Below are 21232 nucleotides of genomic sequence, written 5' to 3'. Positions count from 1 at the left end.
GAGAATTTTTCATTACTTTCTTCAAGGTCAAACGTTTACATACAGTTCCTTAGTATTTAGTAGCATTGCCTTTGAACTGCATGACTTGGGTCAAACGTTTTGGGTATCCTTTCACAAGCTTCTTACAGTACTCTGCTGGAATTCTGGCCCATTCCTCCTGACAGAACTGGTGTAACTGAGTCAGGTTTGTTGGCCGCCTCGCTCGCACACGCCTTTTCAGATCTGCCCACAAATTTTCGATGGGATTCAGGTCAGGGCTTTGTGATGGCCACTCCAAGACATTGACTTTGTTGTCCTCAAGCCACTTTTTAACTATTTTGGCAGTATGCTTAGGGTCATCGTCCATTTGGAAGACCTATTTGCGCCCAAGTTTTAGCTTCCTGGCTGATGTCCTGAGATGTTGCCTTAATATTTCCAGGTAATGTTCTTTCTTCATGATGCCGTCTATTTTATGAAGAGCTCCAGTTCCTGCTGCAGCAAAACAGCCCCACAACATGATGCTGCCACCTCCATGCTTCACAGTTGGGATGGTGTCTTCAGGTCTACAAGCTTCCCCCTTTTTCCTCCAAATGTAACGGTGGTTATTATGGCCAAACAGCTCCACTTTAGTTTCATCAGACCACAGGACATGTCTCCAGAAGTTAAGGTCTTTGTCTTGGTGTCTTTTTGCAAACTGTAATCTGGCTTTTTTATGTTTCTTCAGGAGTAATGGCTTCCTTCTTGCTGAGTAGCCTTTCAGCCCATGTCGGTGCAGGACTCGTTTTACTGTGGATAATGACACTTTCTTACCAGCTTCAGCCATCATCTTCACAAGGTCTTTAGCTTTTGTTCTGGGGTTGATTTGCACATGTCGGACCAAAACACATTCATCTCTGGGACACAGAGCCCGTCTCCTTCCTGAGCGGTGTGATGGCTGGACATTCCCATGTTTATACTTTCGTATAATTGTTTGCACAGATGAACGTGGCACCTTCAAGCATCTGGAAATTGCACCCAAGGATGAACCAGACTTGTGGAGCTCCATGATTCTCTCCCTGATTTCTTGGCTGATTTCTTTTGACTTTCCCATGATTTCAAACAAGGAAGCAGAGTGTTTGAGGTGTGGCCTTAAAATACATCCCCAGGTGTGCCTTCAATGAACTCACATATTGTCAGTTAACCTATCAGGAGCTTCAAAAGCCATGACATCATCATTTGGGCTTGCCCACGTTGTTTAAAGACATAGTACTTTTGGTGTATGTAAACTTTTGACCTCAAAGAAAGTAATATAAAATTCTCTAAGAAATTCTCTTTCTCATTATTGTGACATTTAGCAAAAGTTAAATAATTTTGGTAATCCTAACGGACCTGAAACAGGAGAGGTTTTGTCTGATTTAACTTCAGACAGTGAGAAAAAAAGTGTTATGTGTCTTTTTGCACAGTGTATGTAAACTTCTGGTTTCAACTGTAGTTATTGTTTGTAATATAGCTTGAAAAAAATAGTAGAAGAGAAAGGAAAGACGGCAGGAAAACACAACAAAATCAGCACTGAGGTGGACTTCTTGTCTGACCTGCCTCCTGTGAACACTCAGGCTTTTCCATATTCATTTCTGACAGTCCTGATGTCAGCGGTGCCCGAAGAGGGAAGTAATGACTTGCATGTCTGATTCAGAGACAAAGTGCATTTGACCTTCACACTCCTTGACAACAATATAAACCCCACCACCTCGATAAACTGTTTTCTCAGTCTATCACCTGCAGAGTGACGCCAATCTCTCTGACACCAGAACGTCATTTCCATTGCGTCCTCTGATAACAGATGACATTTGCACACCATTGGTTGAGCTTTGGTGAAATGAATGACCCAAACTGATCCTTCAGCTCTGGTTTTCATCTCCATTATTACTAACATTTGTAACATCTGAAACATCGCACAATTTAGTTCCTAAATAAACAAAGCAGTATTGGACTCGTGCTGCTTTTCTTAATAACCACGGGTGAAAATATTAAGAAATCTAAAACTGTCCCTGCTACAACTCAGCATTCACTAGAAGAGCAATAAATGTGTGTGGTTATCAGTGGTATTTATCAGTAGAAATGAAAAAAACATGCACCTCAGGTCAGGTTACCTGGCGCCGCGCTAGTGGCAGCCTGCTGCAGCAGCTCCCCCCTGAGAGCCCCCCTGCTGTAGTGAAGAAATTTCCCCTCGGGGATTAATAAAGTGTATAAAATCAACAACAACAACAAAAAAAAAAAAAAACCCAAGATAACTTCAATCAAAAGTGATCAAAATTAAACTGTGTTTCTGAATTGAGCAGCATTGCTTGTGCAAACAAGGTCTACATTTAAGAATCATCAGTTAAAAGCAACATGAAGGTAAAACTGCGCTCTCTGACGGCAATCCATGAAGACATGTTTGAAGAGGAAAAAAAGAGAAGCACAGGAAACATAACGGGAAGAATTTTTTTTTTTTTTCTTGACACTAGAATGGCTTTTCCTGCCAGGGTTCAGGAGAGGAGAGGACCAAAATGCACAAAAGGTGAGCTTTGTAATAGAAGCTGACGGTTCCGTACAAATACAGACTGACAACAAAACACAAAGAGCCAAAACCCAACACGAAGCAGATTCATAAAGCAAGCAGAGTCAAAAAAACAAAGCATGTCTGGAACAGAGCACTGAGGATGACGTGACTTGACTTTTCAAAGCAGCAACTAGTGACTGCAGACTGGAAGTAGATCTGCTCTGGCTGATCACAGAACAGTTGCTGCTGGGGAAGATTGGGGAAGTGAGAGCAGGTTAGGGAGGCGAGGCAGACAGAAGACTAAGCATGGATGAAGACAGAGACCGAGGACCTCTAGTGGGTGGCAAGAATAATATGGGAGGGGGAAACAACAGAAAAGGCAGAAAGTCCAAGACATTTACACTCTCTTTTTTTGAGACAGTACCTCCTTGAACTTTTATGTGTATCAAATCCAGTTTAAATTTTTTTTTATAATTTATGATACATTTCCAAAAGATTTAGTCAAAATCATTCATCTTTGAAAATCAGCTTTGTCGACACTGGGATGTTGACTAGCATATAAATGACAACATGGCGGCTTTGATCAGTGTCTGCACAAAATGCTTTTGTAAAATCTGTCACAATCAAATAAAATAAATTGATTGACACCCATGTAAATAACTCAAATGATGAAATAAAATGTATGTGGGACATGCTTAGAGCTTGTTTTACAGTAACTATTGTTCTTCTAGGAAAGAAAATAATGTATATACTTGTAGGTGAAGATGTGTTGCACAGTTAAATACTAACAGGTGCAGTCATAATAAAGATGAAAAAAAGGAGGGGTTGGCATGGCAACCATGTGTCCTTGTTGAGAGTCACAGGTAGCAGATTTCACGGGGTTGCCGAGTAACATAGGAGTATATTGATCCAATTCACTGGTGTAATTGATCGTTTTGCTTTACCAAGATGTGCTCTCTGATCATGTCGGATGTGTCGCTGCATGACAGACTTCAGTTTGAATTCACTTTTAATATTATTTATCAATAAAGAACTGTATTATTGTTATCTTTTATTTACTTGGAATATTTCATTTACTTTTTTTACAACAGTAAGAATTGCAGAGAAGATGCTGAATGTTCCGTTACTGAACCATGAGATGAGCAGGAAGTGTGGCTGAAGTCTTCCCATCTATTTGCCACACCTAATTGATTTTGGTTGAATTAGTGTGCGTTGAGGTTGCTCCCCTGTTACCGCGGCGTCATTTGAGTCAACCTCCTGCTAAAAGCCGGTGCTTTCCCTCACTGGAAAAATAATTAGCTGAGGAAACAGTTAGACCTGTGACCTCATTTGATGAAAGCGATGTGTGTATTGCTTTTGCGCGTGGGCGTGAGTGTCCTCTCGGAGGAATAAGGATGGCAGGATGAGTGATCTCACGACATCCTGCTGAAATACACACACACACACAGCTCAGAGATAACGACAGAAGATGCAGAGAATCAATGTAAACAAAGTCAGAGATTCAGTGATCTGTAATTAGCCCGGCTCTCCTGAAATAAACTGGTCCGCTTGCTATTCTGTCTGCGGCTCTTCAGCTGTGTGTTTCTGTGTGCCTGAGTGAGTGCCTCGGTCAAAGCAAATAGTTGTTGCTAGGTAAAGATGGATTATACTGCAGATCTGGTGCAGACCTGTTTGCACATGGCCAGATGACCGAAGGTATCAGTCACTATCAGCTCTGACAAGTTAAACTCACAACGGCTAACAAGCTCACTCTATTAGGAAAGCTGTTCATAGGAATGAAAGACTGAAGAGGCCTTTACTAATACTGCTCTTATTGTTGTGTTTCCATCCATCCATTATCTATACCCGCTTTCATCCTGAACAGGGTCATGGGGGGGCTGGAGCCTATCCCAGCTCACATTGGGCGAAGGCAGGGTACACCCTGGACGGATCGCCAGTTCCTACAGCACCTGGTATTCCCAGTCAATCTCCCATCCAAGTACTAACCAGGCCCAAACCTGTTTGGCTTCTGAGGTCTGATGGGATCGGGCTATTGTTGTGTTTCTTCGTTCTTAATTCATACAGTGACATTAACTGCAACCGCACAACCTCCATTGTGTCTACGAGGAAAAGATAACAGCCACCCTGACAGAGCCTTTATCTCTGGATCAGTGTACACACATGAAACAAGGGTACGCTGACACACTGTTTCCATCAGTAAACAATTTAAACAGCACCTGTAGGTAATATCATTCTCCTAATTAACTGCCTGCAGTCACTGTTTGACACGACGATAAAAAAAAGAGAACATTATAAAATGAAAAAGCTTTAGTTTGTACGTATGGTGGCTTAGATTCAGTTTAGTTATTTACCAGCATCGATTACACCACAATATGGAGTATTACTTCAGAAATGTTTTTATTATAATAATTAATATAAATTCAGCAACACTACTGTTGTTTTAATCAGTCTCCTCTGTAGTTTGAAGGCAGTTTGTCATGCGTTTCTCTCTGTTGTACAAAACAACATTCATTGTGAAAACTGTCGCTTAAATTAATTTTATGGTGGAAAAGTCCAGAATTGATTAAATATCATGATCTGCAACACCAAATGCTGCATGACTCCATCTTAAAAAACTGCATGCAACGTATGTATTATATATTTGACTCTCCCATCTCAAATACAGTAGAAAGATATTTTGAAGGCTGAAACTTACATTATAAAATGAAATAGGTGTGTATGAATTTCTTTTGGCATTTCTATTTGTGTTGTTGTTTTTTTGTTTGACATTATATGTACAATAAATTGAATAGTCTACAATATAAAAACAGGCTAATGCAATTTTGTGACTGATCCTTAAGTAATAAGTCAAAATTGTAGCCACTATAACATTTCCCGACCCAAAAAACAATAGACCTTTTCCACCACACACATTTTGACTTGTCATAGTAGAGGGCAGAAGGAGTCACTTATTAACGTTATTAAAGAAAACGTGTTGTGTATTTGTTTCATGGGTCCTTCCTGTGATAAAAACGACAACTGGAGAATATCCATGATGAAAATTTTTACTATTTCAGTAAACTAAAAGCCCTCACAGTAATAAGAAGACACAGATGTACATGAACGATGATTGCGTTGCTTTTAAAGCAGTTTTGTAGAAAGGAAAAAGTCTAATTAAAAATATATAAATAAAGAGTGTAAATGTCAGTCCAACTCCATCAGCTACAACATTAAAATACTGCTTGTATGTTAATGTGTTAGTTATAATATCCCTGTTATAATGTGTCTCTCCCGGTCCATTTATATCTTGTTTTGTGTTTTGATACCTATCCTCGTTCTTACAGCTAATGAACATCTGTTGTTTTCTGGTGAATGTAGTATTATAAAAGTCTCCTCAGCTGCTTGAATGACCCATTTCCCCCCCTTCACATCCCTGTTGTGTTTGGTTTTAGTTTCACCTCCTGAAGTGTGAACGAGGAGCTGTCCGCGGTGCTGAAATCTAGCTTTGGTGATACGTGAAAAATACTACAATGACTGTCTCGCGCAGAATAAAAGGAGGATGTGTGAAAAGATGGCGCATAACATCCACCTCAACATCATAAATATCTATAAGTACCCAATCTCATCGGATCATATGTATTGTTATTGGTGTGTTTCTTCCCGATGTCTCCTCCTCCTCCTCCTCCTCCTACGAGGACAAACAGCGGGATATTTTTGGTCCCATCGCCCCCCTCCTCCTCCTCCCGTTTAGACTTTCTCCCTGCGGGACTCGAACTCATTTCTAACCGAAAGGTAGACGCCAAACTGACGTCAGAGCACCAGTAATTTGACGTGTGAACACCCCCTCCCCCCCCCTCCCCCTCCATCGCGACCACACACGCACACACACACATGCGGCGCACAGACCGGCCCTCCCCATCTCCAGTATTTCCTCTCCTTGGCGGACCAATAACGCGCAGTTTCACGTTCCCTCCATCTCAGCCAGCGGTTTCTTCAGGGATAAACTGAACATCTTTATTTCTCACTACACGACATCTTTAGGAGGGGATTTTTTTTTTTGGTTGCTTTTCTTGGGAGGCATCCAAGCTGTTTGTAAATATATACATATTTTTCTCTTCTGGTTGAATTATACCTCTGACATGGAAGTGAGATGTCGTCCAGCGGTGATGTGCTGTGTTTTTGCCGTCCTCTTCTCCGTGGTTCCCCGGTCGCTGGAGTTCTCTTACAGGGACAGGCAGTACCTGAACGAGTGGGCTGTGGAGATCCCGGGCGGGCTGTCCGCTGCGGAGCTGATCGCCAGAGAGCTGGACTACGAGCTGGTCCGACAGGTAGGCACCAACGCCCTGGAGCAAAGCACCAGTTCAGAAAAAAAAAAGCTTAAATGAGTCTAAAATTAGCTCAGCTCGGCAGCTGTCATTGGTATAATTTATTTGAAATGACATTAAATCAAACTGGAGCCTGAATAAATTCTGCTACAGCCTCATTTAAATATCAAACATCTCAAATAGAAACCAGATGGGCAAAATGATTCATGAAATGTTAATTAAGCCTAAAGAACAAGCTGTGGACTGGGTTGTAACAGCAGACCAGGCATTAGCTGTATCAATTATTCTGTTTTGCTTTAAAAGGCCATTAGACTGGAAACTCATTTGCTTTGGCTGTAGAGCCCAAAAGCATTTTCAGCACCCTGTTAAATAACAGGATGAGGATTTAATCAAGCTATGACTCACTGTTTACATCCTTCTGACAACCCATAACTGGGACTCGGGTTTTTATTTCCCCGTTCTGTATATCTCCATCTTTTCCCTGTAATTCAGACTGTAGCCTCCACCTAAACAAACATATCAGGTTCAGTCTGAGTTATAAGACCAGTTCAGTAATTCTGACGAAACCTGTGGCTCTGAACAGAAACTGTCAGTGATTCAGTGATCTTCCGGGTGTGATGAATACAGCAGCGCAGCCTTCTTTCAAACAGTTTTTACATTAACAACAATTCAGAGGACACATTTGTCCAAAGACGTTTAAATAAGTGCATGTACCCTTAACAGAAACAAGAGCTAGATGTGTTTGGTTCAACTGTGGAAAGAAAGCATATTTTGCTCAGATCATTTTACAGTTTAAAGCACTAATGTGGCCAATACAAGATATAATCTAATATAAAGATTGATGTAGTATATCCTAACTGAAGCTGATATAGCTGTGTGCCATGTACGGTGTGTTTTGTCTTAATTTGGAATTGATAGAAATAAAAGCTGTAAATACTGTATGTCTGATAATGAACTGATTTCTTTCATGAATTGTATAATAAAACACACTGTATTACAGGTGAAGTAAAGGTCAAAAATAAATTCCCACCTCAGTGATCTGATGGCTGCTTTTATGTCACTTCCTATAAAATATCCTCCTTCTAACAATCGCAGATTGGGGCCCTGGAAGATCACTTCTTGTTCAAACACCGCAATCATCCTAGCAGAATGAAACGCAGCGCCGACCACGTCACCAGGAAGCTGTCTGAGGATGATCGGGTGAGCGGTGTCTTTTTTTTTTTTCTTTCTTTTTTTTACTGTTATCTCCTCCTGGTCTCTGCAGGAACATCTCCTCACGTCGATAAAGAAATCAAATGTCTTCATCTGTCTGTCTGTGTAGGTGTTGTGGGCAGAGCAGCAGTACGAGAAGCGGCGCAGCAAGCGGGCATCCCTCAGGGAGTGTAGGGATTGTCCAGTGGACAAGCTGTTCGATGACCCCATGTGGAACCAACAGTGGTACCTGGTAAGTCTCCGGGAAGGCCTAACGTTTACACAGGAAACATATAACAGCACAGGTGGAGAAAATACACATAAATTTCAACAAGTTATCCAAAATTCTTCACGTTCATTTGAACTTTATGTACTTACAACAGCTCTATAACCCACAGATGTAGGTTGATATGCATGCTGCTGGTCATATGTTGTGTACTAGGGTCTGCTTTGGCCTTCTGCTTGCATGCAGCCGTTCTGTCTTCCCTTGAGAGGGACACACTAAAGCCCTTGGACAGCTCCAAACGCTCACTGCTCCATCCCCACAGGGCACTCAGGCTTCGAGCAGGAGACATTTGAGTGAATGTGTGCTAAATTTGTACACATGGGTGTGTCAGTAAGTCTGTGTGCATGCATGTATGCGTACATAAAAGCATCTGTCACGGATGCAAAACAAAACTGCAAACAGCCTTTTCATAACCACTGGCCAATGAATAGAGAAATAAATAGGAACACAATGAAACAATAGCATGCTATCAAGCAGTTCTAGCCAAAAGAGCCATTTGCTTAATTGGTTATACAGTCCCTTGTGGAGATGAGAGAGGTGGAGAGACTATAATCCGGCAGGATGGAGAAGAGCAGAACGCCGTACATTAACCCCCAATTTACCCTGAATGGGATGTTTCAGACCTGTTAAGGCCACGTCGTAGCGGAGGACAGTAGATTGTCACAGCTGTGTCTCCCCTTCCAGATCCAATACCGACACTTTCCCTTTATCCTGACCGCAAGTCGACCCTGACATCTGAACTGATTTTGATCTATAGGCCTTGAATGAACAGTCCCATTGACCACAGCACATACAGTAGACATACTGTAACCGTGTTTGCAAAGACCTGTATCGGTCACCAAATACATTAAACCACAAGTTACTCTTTTAAGACCAGAACTGATAATTATTTTCATTATCAGTTTATCTGCTGATTATTTTCTGAAGTAATTGTTCTGAGTGTTATTTGTTTTGATGAAACAAGAGGAGCTAAACTTTGCAATGTTTTTTGAACTTTTGCTTGAAAACTGACTTTGCTGATTAATTTTCTTTTACTTGACATATCCATTGATCAAGTAACTGTTTCATTTCTAATCTCCATGATGAAAAATCACAATCAGACCATGTATCATGTAGCATGTTCACCACACGCTGTTAAGCTGCAGGAAACAGACATGATCTCTGTTATCGGCTATATCATTTCACATCACTTTGATTAATGGGAGTCTGATCGGTTATTGTAGTGATCAGTGAAGCAAAATCCCTGAATTGTGTTTAGCTTGATCACCATCAAAGGTTGGCTTCTGATTTTAACAGTGTTTGTGTGTACATTTGAGGAAGAGAGATGCGTATTACGTTCTCTCGGCCTCGACTTCTTTGCACCTGCTGTAACCGACCATGAGTCACACGCTTGTGGGGAATAAGAAAACAAATTGAGATGAATCATTTTTGCTGATGAGGGATGATGACACTAATGGAATTGGCCTTAAAATGCCACTTAGTGTATTTCCACATGAGCCTGTCTCTGTGTCACAGCGAACGGGCCACGTAGTTCATCTGAAGCATTATCGTTCCCTTTTTCCATTCAGCAAGGACGCGGCACGGAGATAGATAAAACACTGGTCTCATGAGTCACCTTTTTTACATCAGTCATTATGGTATAATGTTGTGTTTTCACCTCTAGCCTTTGCAAATGAGGACACACTTATGATAAGGAAGAAGGAGTAAATAAGACAGAGATCCCAGTGTGTGGGTGACGCAGAGATGTGCAACAGGTTAGAAAAGGCCGTGACGTTAGCAGATCTGATGATCACTGACATTAGAGTTGGGGTGGAGCTGCGTGATGGGGGCAGTGGCCAGTATAATGGCAGAGGGGGAGAGCTGGGTCTGGGAACATGATGAGTGTGTTTATCTATCACGAGTGGGTGACTGCCTGAATTTAATCAGAGAGTGACTCATACTTGTAGTTTGAGATTCCTCTCGCCTGCATGGATGTGTGTGTATATGTGTGCGTGTGCGTGTGTGTGTGTGTGTGTGTGTGTGTGTGTGTGTGTATCCATGGCTGTACATGTGTCAGTCCATGTTAATTGTGCATCGAGGGATCTCTTTGTGCTCTGGCGTGTGTGTCCACTCACTCATTATATATGCAGTCAGTGCAGAGAGACTGGCATAAACTGCTGTGTGTGTTTGCTGTGTACCATTAAAATCAACACATGGCGGGTCACTGAGAGCCCCCTTAGCTGCAACCAGCGTCAACAAGTGAGTCATTTGGTGTTTCACCAAAACTAGCAAACTGTAGATATGAGCTAGCTGGGAGTGAATAGCTTCCTGTTTAAAAGTCTGTTGTGCATTTATATTGAGATTTGTGTAGTTTTCTCTGTCGGCTAGAAGTGATGCTACCTCAGGTGAAAGAGTGGTACAATAAGCGAAAGGATGGGGTGAAAATGGGGAGTGGAAGCCAAGGAGAGAAAAAAAAGAAAAAAAAAAAGGCAATACATCACAGGGATGAGTCACGTCTTGGGGTGGCGTTCTGCAGTGTCTGTGCATAATGCACAAAGAGCGAAAGAGCAGAGTTCTTTTTTTAGTCTTAGCTGTCTCCAGCTCTGAATCATACTCTACCCAAGTCAAGCAGGCAGGCAAACAGGCAGGCAAACAGGCAAACAGGCCCTGCTCATTCAGCTCAGCTCCTGCATATTTTCCATTTCAAACAGACTTGGAGCATCCCACACTGGGTAATAGCATATAGCCTCAGAGATGGATTTCTAAATAATCCGACAGAGGGATTGAATGTAAATGGAGCACACTGCTAAACACTCTTGGCACTGTGACACCTTGAGGGTTGAATTCATCAGTAGAGTTTCTGTATTGGGGAACACAAAAGCCTAAATATTATGACTATCTAGCAGCAATTTGCCTGCAAGTGGCCACAGGAGTGGACTCAAGTCAAGACAAAGGAAAGGCTGACAATCCAATAATGATAACTGTAAAGGTCAGTGGATGAACAGGCAGACTCAGCAGGCTGGAGGACCCTGTATTAGACGACCCTTTTAACAAGTATGATAATACTTTACCACCCAGGTTAGATGAAGTGGTCGCAGATCATTTATTCACAATTTAGTTTTAAATCATATTACATGTGCAATTTGGTTATTTTGTCCCTTCCTTTATAGCAAGACACCCGGACGTCCTCCTCGCTGCCAAAGCTCGACCTGCATGTGATCCCTGTGTGGCAGAAAGGCATCACAGGGAAAGGAGTGGTCATCACCGTGCTCGATGATGGGCTGGAGTGGAACCACACAGACATCTACTCCAACTACGTAAGATACCGTTTCCATAGAGACAGCCTCCATCGTCGGGGCCTGCCGTTGCCATAACTACGCTGCCGGTGACACCTAACAAGACGATTCATAAAGACAGTAATAAATCTTCTATATTATAATGAGCGTCTCCGAGGAGCTTGGCAGGTTTTTAATTCCTAAACGCAGGATGGGCATTTTTCTGTAATAATTATTTTGATGCAAATGACTCCTGAATACTCTTTTTCTTTAGGGATGCAGAATTTGAAAATATTTCTCACTCCTCCGGTAATGTTTTGACAGCCTGAAAGGGGATGTTGATAATTACAAGTCTATGAGACCGAGCATGCCTAAATAGGAGCTCAGTGTGCTTTCCTTTTGGCACAGTTTCTCTTGTTGAGAGAAACTCTAAAAGCCTTAAAAAGCCCCATCTGTGGTGTGGTTTCAAACAGCTTTCAGAAGCCGCTGCCTCACCAGAGCAGAAGACTGAAAGAGGAAGAGAGAGGGACTGAGGGAGGGAGAGGGGAAGAGAAATAATGTATGAAAACAGGGCTGATGGAAACAACTCCTGCTGTAATTTAGTTAACGCTGATTAATCAAAGTGGATCAATCAACCGAGATGCTCATCCTTAATAATCAAGGCATGTCAGCGGTGATCATTTGCATAACTTAATAGCAGTAATTCTAAAATGACAGTCACAGATTTAACAGCATATTAAAGCGGCTGCTGTGAACCAGAAACTGAAAGGAGGCTAAAGTAGCTTATTTTAATTTCCTGTTTAAAGAGATTTGCACATTTATTATATTTTCTAGTGTAGGGGAATGATGGGACTGACAAAAAGAGAACAGACAGGACATGCCATCCCACACACAGTGTAGTAGTATAAAACCTGCAGTTTGTCGAGCCATGACACAACCCTTTGGCAAAAACAGCATTTCTAGCAGTCTCAGTGTTTCAATAGATAGCTGTTGACAAGCACTCCTTCATCCTCAGAGTTATTCAATATGTGCGGTTTCACTATTTGGTCACATCACTCTCTCAACACCAATCACATGTGTCACCATGGCAGCAGGTCAGCCCTGACAAATCTGTGTTTGAAGCCTTCGTCACTGATGTGCGCCGACGTCATCTCAGCTTTTCAAAAAGGACTTAAATGTTTTCCTTTTTATTTTCTAAAGGATGCAGCAGCTAGCTATGATTTCAACGACAACGACCCCGACCCTTTTCCCAGATACGACTCCACCAATGAAAACAAGTAAGTTAACTGGGAATATTACCTGAACATTCTCCTGGTGTAAACATTTGAAATCTTTTCACAGACTTACTTTTTCTTTGGTATATCTTCAGAGATCTCTTCCCCTGGAGAAGTCTTGTTTTCACCCTGGTTGTTACATTGATTGACAATGTCAGGAGCAAATTCGTCATCTCAATTAGGAATCATTCCTTTCGCCAGACTCAGTTTACTACTGTTTAAGTTAACAAACCCTCTGCTATCTGCTGCGCGCACACACACACACACACACACACACACACACACACACACACACACACACACACACACACACACACACACACACACACACACACTTCTCTGCCAACAACCCTGTGCTTCTTTGTTATCAGCATCTTCCACAGTTCAAGAATATCATAGCATTTGCTATTTTAAGTTTTTAAATGTCTGCACTATTTTCAACGAAATACACTTTTCTTTTCATTTTTTTTTTCACAAAAACAAGCAAATGTGTCACTAAAGTATGTCATTTCCTCTCAGGCATGGCACTCGGTGTGCAGGGGAGATTGCTATGCAGGCAGACAACAATAAATGTGGAGTTGGAGTGGCGTACAACTCCAAGGTTGGAGGTAAGAGCTTTGATTTATTTTATTTTTTTAAACATCTAAGTTCACTATAATGCATCACACAGCATCTTTATCTTAATGCACATTCTGTGTTGTAAAATGGAAAAATGTGATTGACATGAAATGTAAATGTTATTAAACATGGTACAAAAGAACAGGGCACATCGATCATTCACTATGTACGAGGTTGTCAACATGCTTTTTATAAACTAGCTGCACTATTCAACACCACCATAAAATAACGTTGCACTGTTCATTTCATTTCATTTCATTTCATTTCATTTCATAGCAACTGACACTTTCCATTCATCCCAAGCTGTATTTTTGATTTGATTTTATTGTATTTGTTTTTGTGTATATACTCTGTGTGTTTATTTATTTATTCATTGCTCTTATTTTTCTATCTATCTTATTTAATGTGTATGTATTTGTAAATCTTTTCATTTTGTGTGCACCTTTTTGTGTTTCTATGCTGCTGTGACGCCTAATTTCCCCACTGTGGGATTAATAAAGTCTAAATCTAAAGTCTAAAGTCTAAAGTCTAAGTCACATCCAGAGATTTTTATTTATTTTGAGCATGTAGACAAGAAATATTTCCTGATGGAGGCCTGATTTTGATACCAGATGGTTGCATAATATCACTCTCCAAAATTACTGAGCTCCAATCCACCTAAACAAGGGTTTTCATATTAAGGCTTCAACATCTGGAGGGCTTCTAACAGTGGCAGCTGGTCCCTTAGTGACGCAGACCTGAATCTTAAAACTGGAACGTCACAAATGTTTCTGCCCTAAAAAAGAAGATGCTAAATTAAGTAAAGGGCTTTGTAGTTTGTTCTTTCTTTCTTTACTTCCATACTAAGGAATAGATAGAAATTGCCAGTATGTCCGTGAGTTTGAATACCAGTAAATGAAGAGCAACTGGGAACTGTGCACTAACGGTCCTGTCTCTCTCTGCTCAGGGATTCGTATGCTGGATGGGATCGTGACTGATGCCATCGAGGCGAGCTCCATTGGGTTTAATCCAGACCATGTGGACATCTACAGTGCGAGCTGGGGACCCAACGATGATGGCAAGACAGTGGAGGGCCCTGGTCGATTGGCCCAGAAGGCTTTTGAATATGGTATTCAGAAGGTAAATTATAAGCCGGGACTGTTGGTACGCACATTCAGTTAGTGTGATGAGACATTGAGGTTCGTAATGGGAGCTATAATCTGCAGCTGTGATGGGAATCTAACTGACTAAAAATATGTGCTTTATATATTTACATATGTATGTAGAATTATTACACCCCATACCTCTAAATAGTTTGTTAAACCCTGAGATTTTCCTTTTTATAAATTTCTAGATGACATCATGACAGCATTAGTATGTATTTTATACTGTCTATTACATGAGGTATGTTTTGTAACCCAAGCTGAAGGGCAGAATCTGATCCTTTCCTTTCCTCTGTCGTGCCTTCTGTAGGGCCGTGGTGGGAAAGGCTCTATCTTTGTTTGGGCATCGGGTAATGGCGGCCGCCAGGGCGATAACTGCGACTGTGACGGTTACACAGACAGCCTCTACACTATCTCAATCAGCAGCGCCTCCCAGCAGGGCCTGTCCCCGTGGTACGCTGAGAAGTGCTCCTCCACTCTGGCGACAGCGTACAGCAGTGGCGACTACACGGACCAGAGGATTGTAAGGAGCGACATCTGTTATGTCGCATTGTATTACATTACACCATGTTACGTCATGGTGGTATTGTAAGATGGACATGTCATGTTAAAAAAGGTTATTTTAATCCATGAATTTAATATTAATGCCATTCTTTACTTGCTTGTTTTAAGACAAGTGCTGATCTGCACAATGAGTGCACCCAGACTCACACTGGGACTTCGGCCTCTGCGCCGCTGGCTGCTGGAATATTTGCTCTGGCCCTGGAACAAAAGTATGCAACTGTGCTAATCTAACACTTGTTACTCATACAAACTAAAGTGAATATTATAATTATAATTTACAATACAGTAATGTCATCTGAATTTCCACTGATCTGCCTCCCTGTCCATCTCGTACCTCAGTCCTGATCTTACCTGGAGGGACCTGCAGCACATTGTGGTCTGGACCTCAGAGTTCGATCCTTTGGCCAATAACCCGGGCTGGAAGAGGAACGGAGCGGGGTTGATGGTCAACAGCCGCTTCGGCTTTGGCCTTCTCAATGCCAAAGCCCTGGTGGACCTCGCTGACCCGGCCACCTGGAAGCACGTGCCAGAAAAGAAGCAATGTATCGTCAGGGATGATTCTTTTCAGTCAAGGTATGTCCAATTCTGCTAGAACATTATCTCTCTGATCTGGTGTTTCTTACTTATCAGTGATAACCAGTAGCCCAAGATTTATGCCCACTCCATCTAAAATGGTAACAAAAAGAAACAGCAAAATACAAAGAGTACACATTAAGCAGTTTCATATATGGTTATGTTTGTGACACAATCCAGACCTCCTAATATTTCCTGCTGTAGTAGACACAACATTCTGACAATGTATCTAATTTTAGACATGGAGAGAGCTTTTATTCTTTTCGTCCTGACAATTTGGGTCCGACAAAGTAAACAGATAAAACCATCTGTGTTATTAGAGATGCATCTGTTGCTTTCTGAGTGGAGTCATGACAATAACAAGCCGTAAGCAGGGGGTAGGCTTTCTGTGGCATGAAAACGAATTAGTACTACGATCATTTAAATTTGATGTCAATCATGAACTGTAAGCACTTTCATAATTACTAATTGTTAAACAGTGGGATTAAATATCCAAATCCAAAAGCTGCCAGCGGTGGACAGAAACTAAGAGGAAGCATTCTGCTCTCTGCTGTCCCACCAAATGTATTGTTTGCATTCATTTTTGTATTACCAAATAATTACAGAAAATGTAATCACATGCTACACTTTATCCTTGAAACCTTTGACATCACATTGAACCACCAACAGCAGCTAAAGTCAACTGGGCCCGGTGTTCCTTCAAGTGTCCATTCTGCAGTTTGCTATGGATTATGGGAATCAATAGCACTGACACCCAGTTTCTCCATTACCTTGCTACATCCCTGTTTAATCCCGAGGATTTGGCTCTAAATTTCCGTCAATGCGTAGTGGTCTACAACCCCCTCCAGCTTTAGCCCGCTTGATCACGGAAATCCTTTCATTCATGTCTGGAGATGGGGATTAGCTGTTTTTGCAAATGAGTGACCAAATGCTTCCAAATCTGCTTATGCACATTATGTATGCATGCGATTGTCAGTGAACTAACTGTACAGTGATATGTAATTGGTGCTGGTAGAGCAGCGTTATGTCTCTTTACCACCCTGGTGCTTTTTACCAGATCTTACAGCGACAATGAGAACACATATGATCGACTTTTGTTGTCATAGGGACCTGTTTGTGTCTCATTCACTGCTATATTAATGCATCCCACAGGGAGCTAAAAGCAGCAGGGGAGATCACTATAGAGATTCCAACCAAAGCTTGTGAGGGGCAGGACAACGCCGTCCGCTCATTGGAGCACGTGCAGGTGGAGGCCAGCATTGAATACACCAGGAGAGGGGACCTGCACATCACACTCACCTCCCCAGCAGGTGAGAGAGATGCACGCAAACCCACAACAGCAACACACACGTGAGCCAAAATAGCAAAAGCTCTCAAATGATCCATCTCTTTGGATTTCCCCTCAGGAACCAGTACAGTGCTGCTGGCTGAGCGAGAGAGGGACACGTCCTCCAATGGCTTCAGAAACTGGGACTTCATGTCTGTCCATACATGGGGAGAAGATCCTGCTGGTACATGGACCCTAAAGATCACAGATACTGTGAGTCACACACAGTTGGTGGTAAAACTTTGCAATAGTTTTCATACATAGTTTCAAATTTCTACATGTAGTATAAACAAAAATTCATCTGTTACATAACAAAAGCTGTAAGGAAGTCATATTGTAAGCCACGAAGAATGCAAAAAATACCTAAAAGTATACACAAGTGTCCCTGTTACTGGAACCAAAATGTTGGCTGGTTTGCTGAGTTTCCACTGTTTTTTTTCTTCTTTTTTCTTCTTGACATTTAATCAACCTTATTCCCTTCCACAGTCGGGCCGTATGGAGAACGAGGGTCAGATTTTGAACTGGAAGCTGATTCTCCACGGAACGTCAGAGAAACCAGAGCACATGAAAAAACCTCGAGTGTACATTCCTTACAACGCTGTGCAGAACGACCGTCGTGGTGTGGAGCACATGGATGACATGATGGAGGCGAGTACAAGTTTAACATTAAAAACTGCAGGTGAATGCCTTCAACCAATCAATGGTCTGGATGTTAGCAGGAAGAAAGGGAGGGATGAGCAAGTGCATGAGGCCCTCAACAGGAAAGGCCTAATGTAGGAACACTGAACCTGCTCTTGATAACACAAAGTGAAGCTAAATGAGGTGATACATTAAAACACAAGAGGGTAAACTATGAAGACTCCCAGTGGCACTTAATAACAGAAACACAAAGCATAAAGACATGACATGATCCTGGTTTAGGTCACTAACAAATTAGCTACCCAATGTTCCTCCAACAAATGTAAAAGTTTTGCAATAAGAGGCTACAGCCATGCAGGGCACTGAGAGTCTGCGCTTTGAGACAAATGCAAGCCGACTTCGGCATACTAAGGCAAACATAACAATAGTAAAATACAGATGTTTGGCGAGTGTAATGTTCACCACCTTAGCTTACCAGGTTACCATGCCAGTATCCATTTCTGCTGATATCTGGCTATAAAACAAAGTATTTAACGCATTTGTGATCTAACGATGTCGCTTGATGAAAAGTTAAAGGGTCTCCAAAGTGATAATAATAAACCTGAGGTGGGACTGAATGCGAGTAGCTATCTAATAGTTCTTGAGACATTTTAAATCACAAATGTGAACCGCATGGTGGCAGGAAACAATAAAAACAGAACTACTGAAGCGATCAGGATTAATCTGTAAACTAGCATGAATGTCAGAATGTCTCTAAATGTTATGGACATTTTATGGAAATCCATGTAATAGCCTAGTTGTGAGATATTTCTGTCTCAACCAAAGAGCTGGACTGACTGACTGAGCGACACTGGCACAGTGGAGCTTTGTCACTTGTATGACAAGAAAAACAAAAAGACAATGGATCCAAACTATAGTAAATCATTAAATTTTCCAGATTTGTTGGATTACTGGTAATGTATTTGAATGTACTATAAATATGCTATTTGTACAATGAGTTATGTTGGAGAAATACAGTAGAGTAGTGCAACATTTTGCTCAATGGGATATGCTTTGTCACTGTCCTGCCTGGATTTAAATGACCTGATTGTTGTGACTGTTGTTTATTTTTAGCTGCACACTCTTGAGGATCATTTTTGTCTCTCAGTGTGCGTCTTGAACCAATGGTGTGTCTCCTCCCTGTTTGTCTGGTGATACAGGATCCCACACAGGCCCACCCCCCTCAGAAGACGGAGACTGCACAGGCCTCCTCTCTTTCCAGTCTGGAGAAGGAGCCCCAAAAACCCTCAAATCCCCCCTACTCCCCCTCCCTGGCCCTGCTGCGTCTCCTGCAGACGGCCTTCAACCGGCAGACCCCGGCTCTGCAGCAGTCCCAGACCGTAGCCAGGGCCTCCTCTGCCTGGAGGAAGCAGCAGCAGGGTCAGAGCCTCTCTCCTCCCGCTACAAGACTCCCACCTCAGAAGCTGTACCAGGCTCTGGACATGATCAACAAGTACCGGGGCCCCAAGGACAGTGTCTACAGCGACTACAGCGACGGCTTCTACCGCACTAAGCCGTACTGGCACAGAGATGACCGACTGCTGCAGGCCCTGTTTGAGATGCTCGACGATGATCGCAAGTGAGAGCGGAGAGGAGGTCCAGGAGGAAGAGGGGAGGCATGGTGTTGGTTCTGGGAGCGGCGCAACAAGGCGTAAAGAAAACACAGAGCAGATGGAGGAGACTGGGCACCGGAGAAGTGAAGAGAAATACAGAAAAGAGAACTCTTCCACTCAGTTCTGTTTTACCCCCCAAAATGCTGCATATCTGATCTATTTACCTTCATTTGCCATTCATCATTTGTTAATCAACACTTTCATTCCTTCAATCAGCCATGCAAAATGGCCAAATGTGATTCAAAACATGGACTTATTTTAGGGCCTGTCTTCTATAAATTATGTCTTCATGTCATGTAGTGAAAATATAAAAGCATTTAACAAAAAAAGGGGGGGGGTGATGGTGGCCTTGTCTCTCTTCTCTTTACTGCCTGCTCAAGCATGCCACCTTTAGAATATAAGTTTTGTAATAGTATCTATATATTATCTATATATTATACAGAGACAATGATTGTAATATGGTTTTGAAAACACTTGACATCCCACTTTCCAATTCAAAAATCCCATTTCTTTTTCTATTTTGGCCGTCCGACATGGTTTTTCTCAATATGTTTCACAGTATAACAGGAAACTTACTCACTTTACTCACTGCAGAAGACAAATTGATCCCCCAAAAAAGAAAAATAACATGAAGTCAAATAGTATTACATGGACTTATGCAGCATAAGTATGCAGCATGCATTCGAAATAAAAGTAAATTTTAAATTGATCAGCTGTTGACAAAAGATTATTCTCAGGGTGTTAACAAAGCTCAGGAGAGAAAAAGACTCTGGACTCTTCAAAGCATTATGAGAAATATATTTTGTTTGGAAGTACCATATACCATGATAAAAAAAAAAAGAGAAAAACAAACACACAAAAAGAAAAGAAAACACTTGACCTAATAACAAATAACAGAAGGAACACCAGAGAGTCTCTCCATTGAAAAGAAATTACAGATTAATCTTGTGCAATTTATTTATTTTATATGAGTACAATGCTGCATTAAATGAGATATTTTTCTAAAGATCCTCATAGCTTATGAAATAATATATTCAGTACCAAACCCTTTAGGGGTTCATTTTCTTGTGGCACAGTTCACTCAGTAACTGCAAAGTCGGTGTAGTTATCAGAACTACAAATGAACACTGCCAAAATCTTTGCTGTCAAAAAGCGTCGTACGTATTCAGTGATTGTGCAAATGGCTAATTATGTTGTTTGTTCATCATCTGCAATATGCCAACTACAAACAGTTCTGTGAATCCTGGACTGATTTGATTTATTTGTTTATTTATTATGCATTATTATTTGCAACTGAACCACTTCCCTGGTACTATTCATTTAATATTACCGGACCTAGCCCACCTCAGAGGCTCTGTAGAATAGGGGCTTTGCACTGCAACCTTCAGGCCCATTCATGTTGAACTCCTCAATATAAGCTGTAAAAAATGTGCACAATCATCTCTGCGTGGTGTAGATCAATTTACGGATTCTAGTGTAAGTGTTTATGACATGAAGAGTTAAGAAGCCTTTGTGCAGAGTCTCTATTCTCCAGCTTGGATCTGCCTGCCCCACTTCTCTGCCAACAAGGTGACAGCAGGAAAAAAGATGATTTGGTTTGGGGAAAACGCTTTACGTGCACCCTGTAATTATCCATTCTTAGTGTAGCCTGTGCTGTTTTCTTTATGTTTTTGTTTTTGACTGATACTTCAGTCCAAAGTTGTTTACAAAAAACAACATTATGTTGAAATTTCTGTATGGATGTACAAAAAAAAATATGAGATTTATCGTAATAAACTGCAAATTGACCTCTTGAGTTTGTTTGAGTCTCTTGCGGTGAACAATTTTCCTTAGATTTGACATAAAATGTTGCTAAAGTAACATTTTGTGGTAGATAAAAGACATTGCAGTGAAAGAAGAACTAATTCA

The 21232-nt window shown here is 41.5% G+C and overlaps 1 protein-coding gene across 1 annotated transcript; it reads left to right on the top strand.

Moving 5' to 3' along the window:
* Positions 1-6376: 6376 nt before the first annotated feature.
* On the top strand, positions 6377-21112 carry pcsk1 (proprotein convertase subtilisin/kexin type 1). Its single transcript, XM_069167719.1, has 14 exons — positions 6377-6807; positions 7900-8004; positions 8126-8248; positions 11431-11577; positions 12736-12812; positions 13329-13417; positions 14374-14546; positions 14880-15092; positions 15242-15342; positions 15473-15706; positions 16859-17016; positions 17113-17246; positions 17520-17681; positions 18872-21112. The coding sequence occupies exons 1-14, from the start codon at positions 6619-6621 to the stop codon at positions 19292-19294; spliced, it is 2328 nt and encodes a 775-aa protein (XP_069023820.1). The 5' UTR covers positions 6377-6618; the 3' UTR covers positions 19295-21112.
* The last annotated feature ends 120 nt before the right edge of the window (positions 21113-21232 follow it).

This window comes from Embiotoca jacksoni, unplaced genomic scaffold (assembly GCF_022577435.1).
Source record: "Embiotoca jacksoni isolate LCO1_2020_lvr unplaced genomic scaffold, fEmbJac1.0.p SCAF_1, whole genome shotgun sequence".
NCBI lineage: Eukaryota > Metazoa > Chordata > Actinopteri > Embiotocidae > Embiotoca > Embiotoca jacksoni.
The sequence above is the reverse complement of the archived record's forward strand: the minus strand, read 5'-3'. Positions and strand labels throughout refer to the sequence as shown.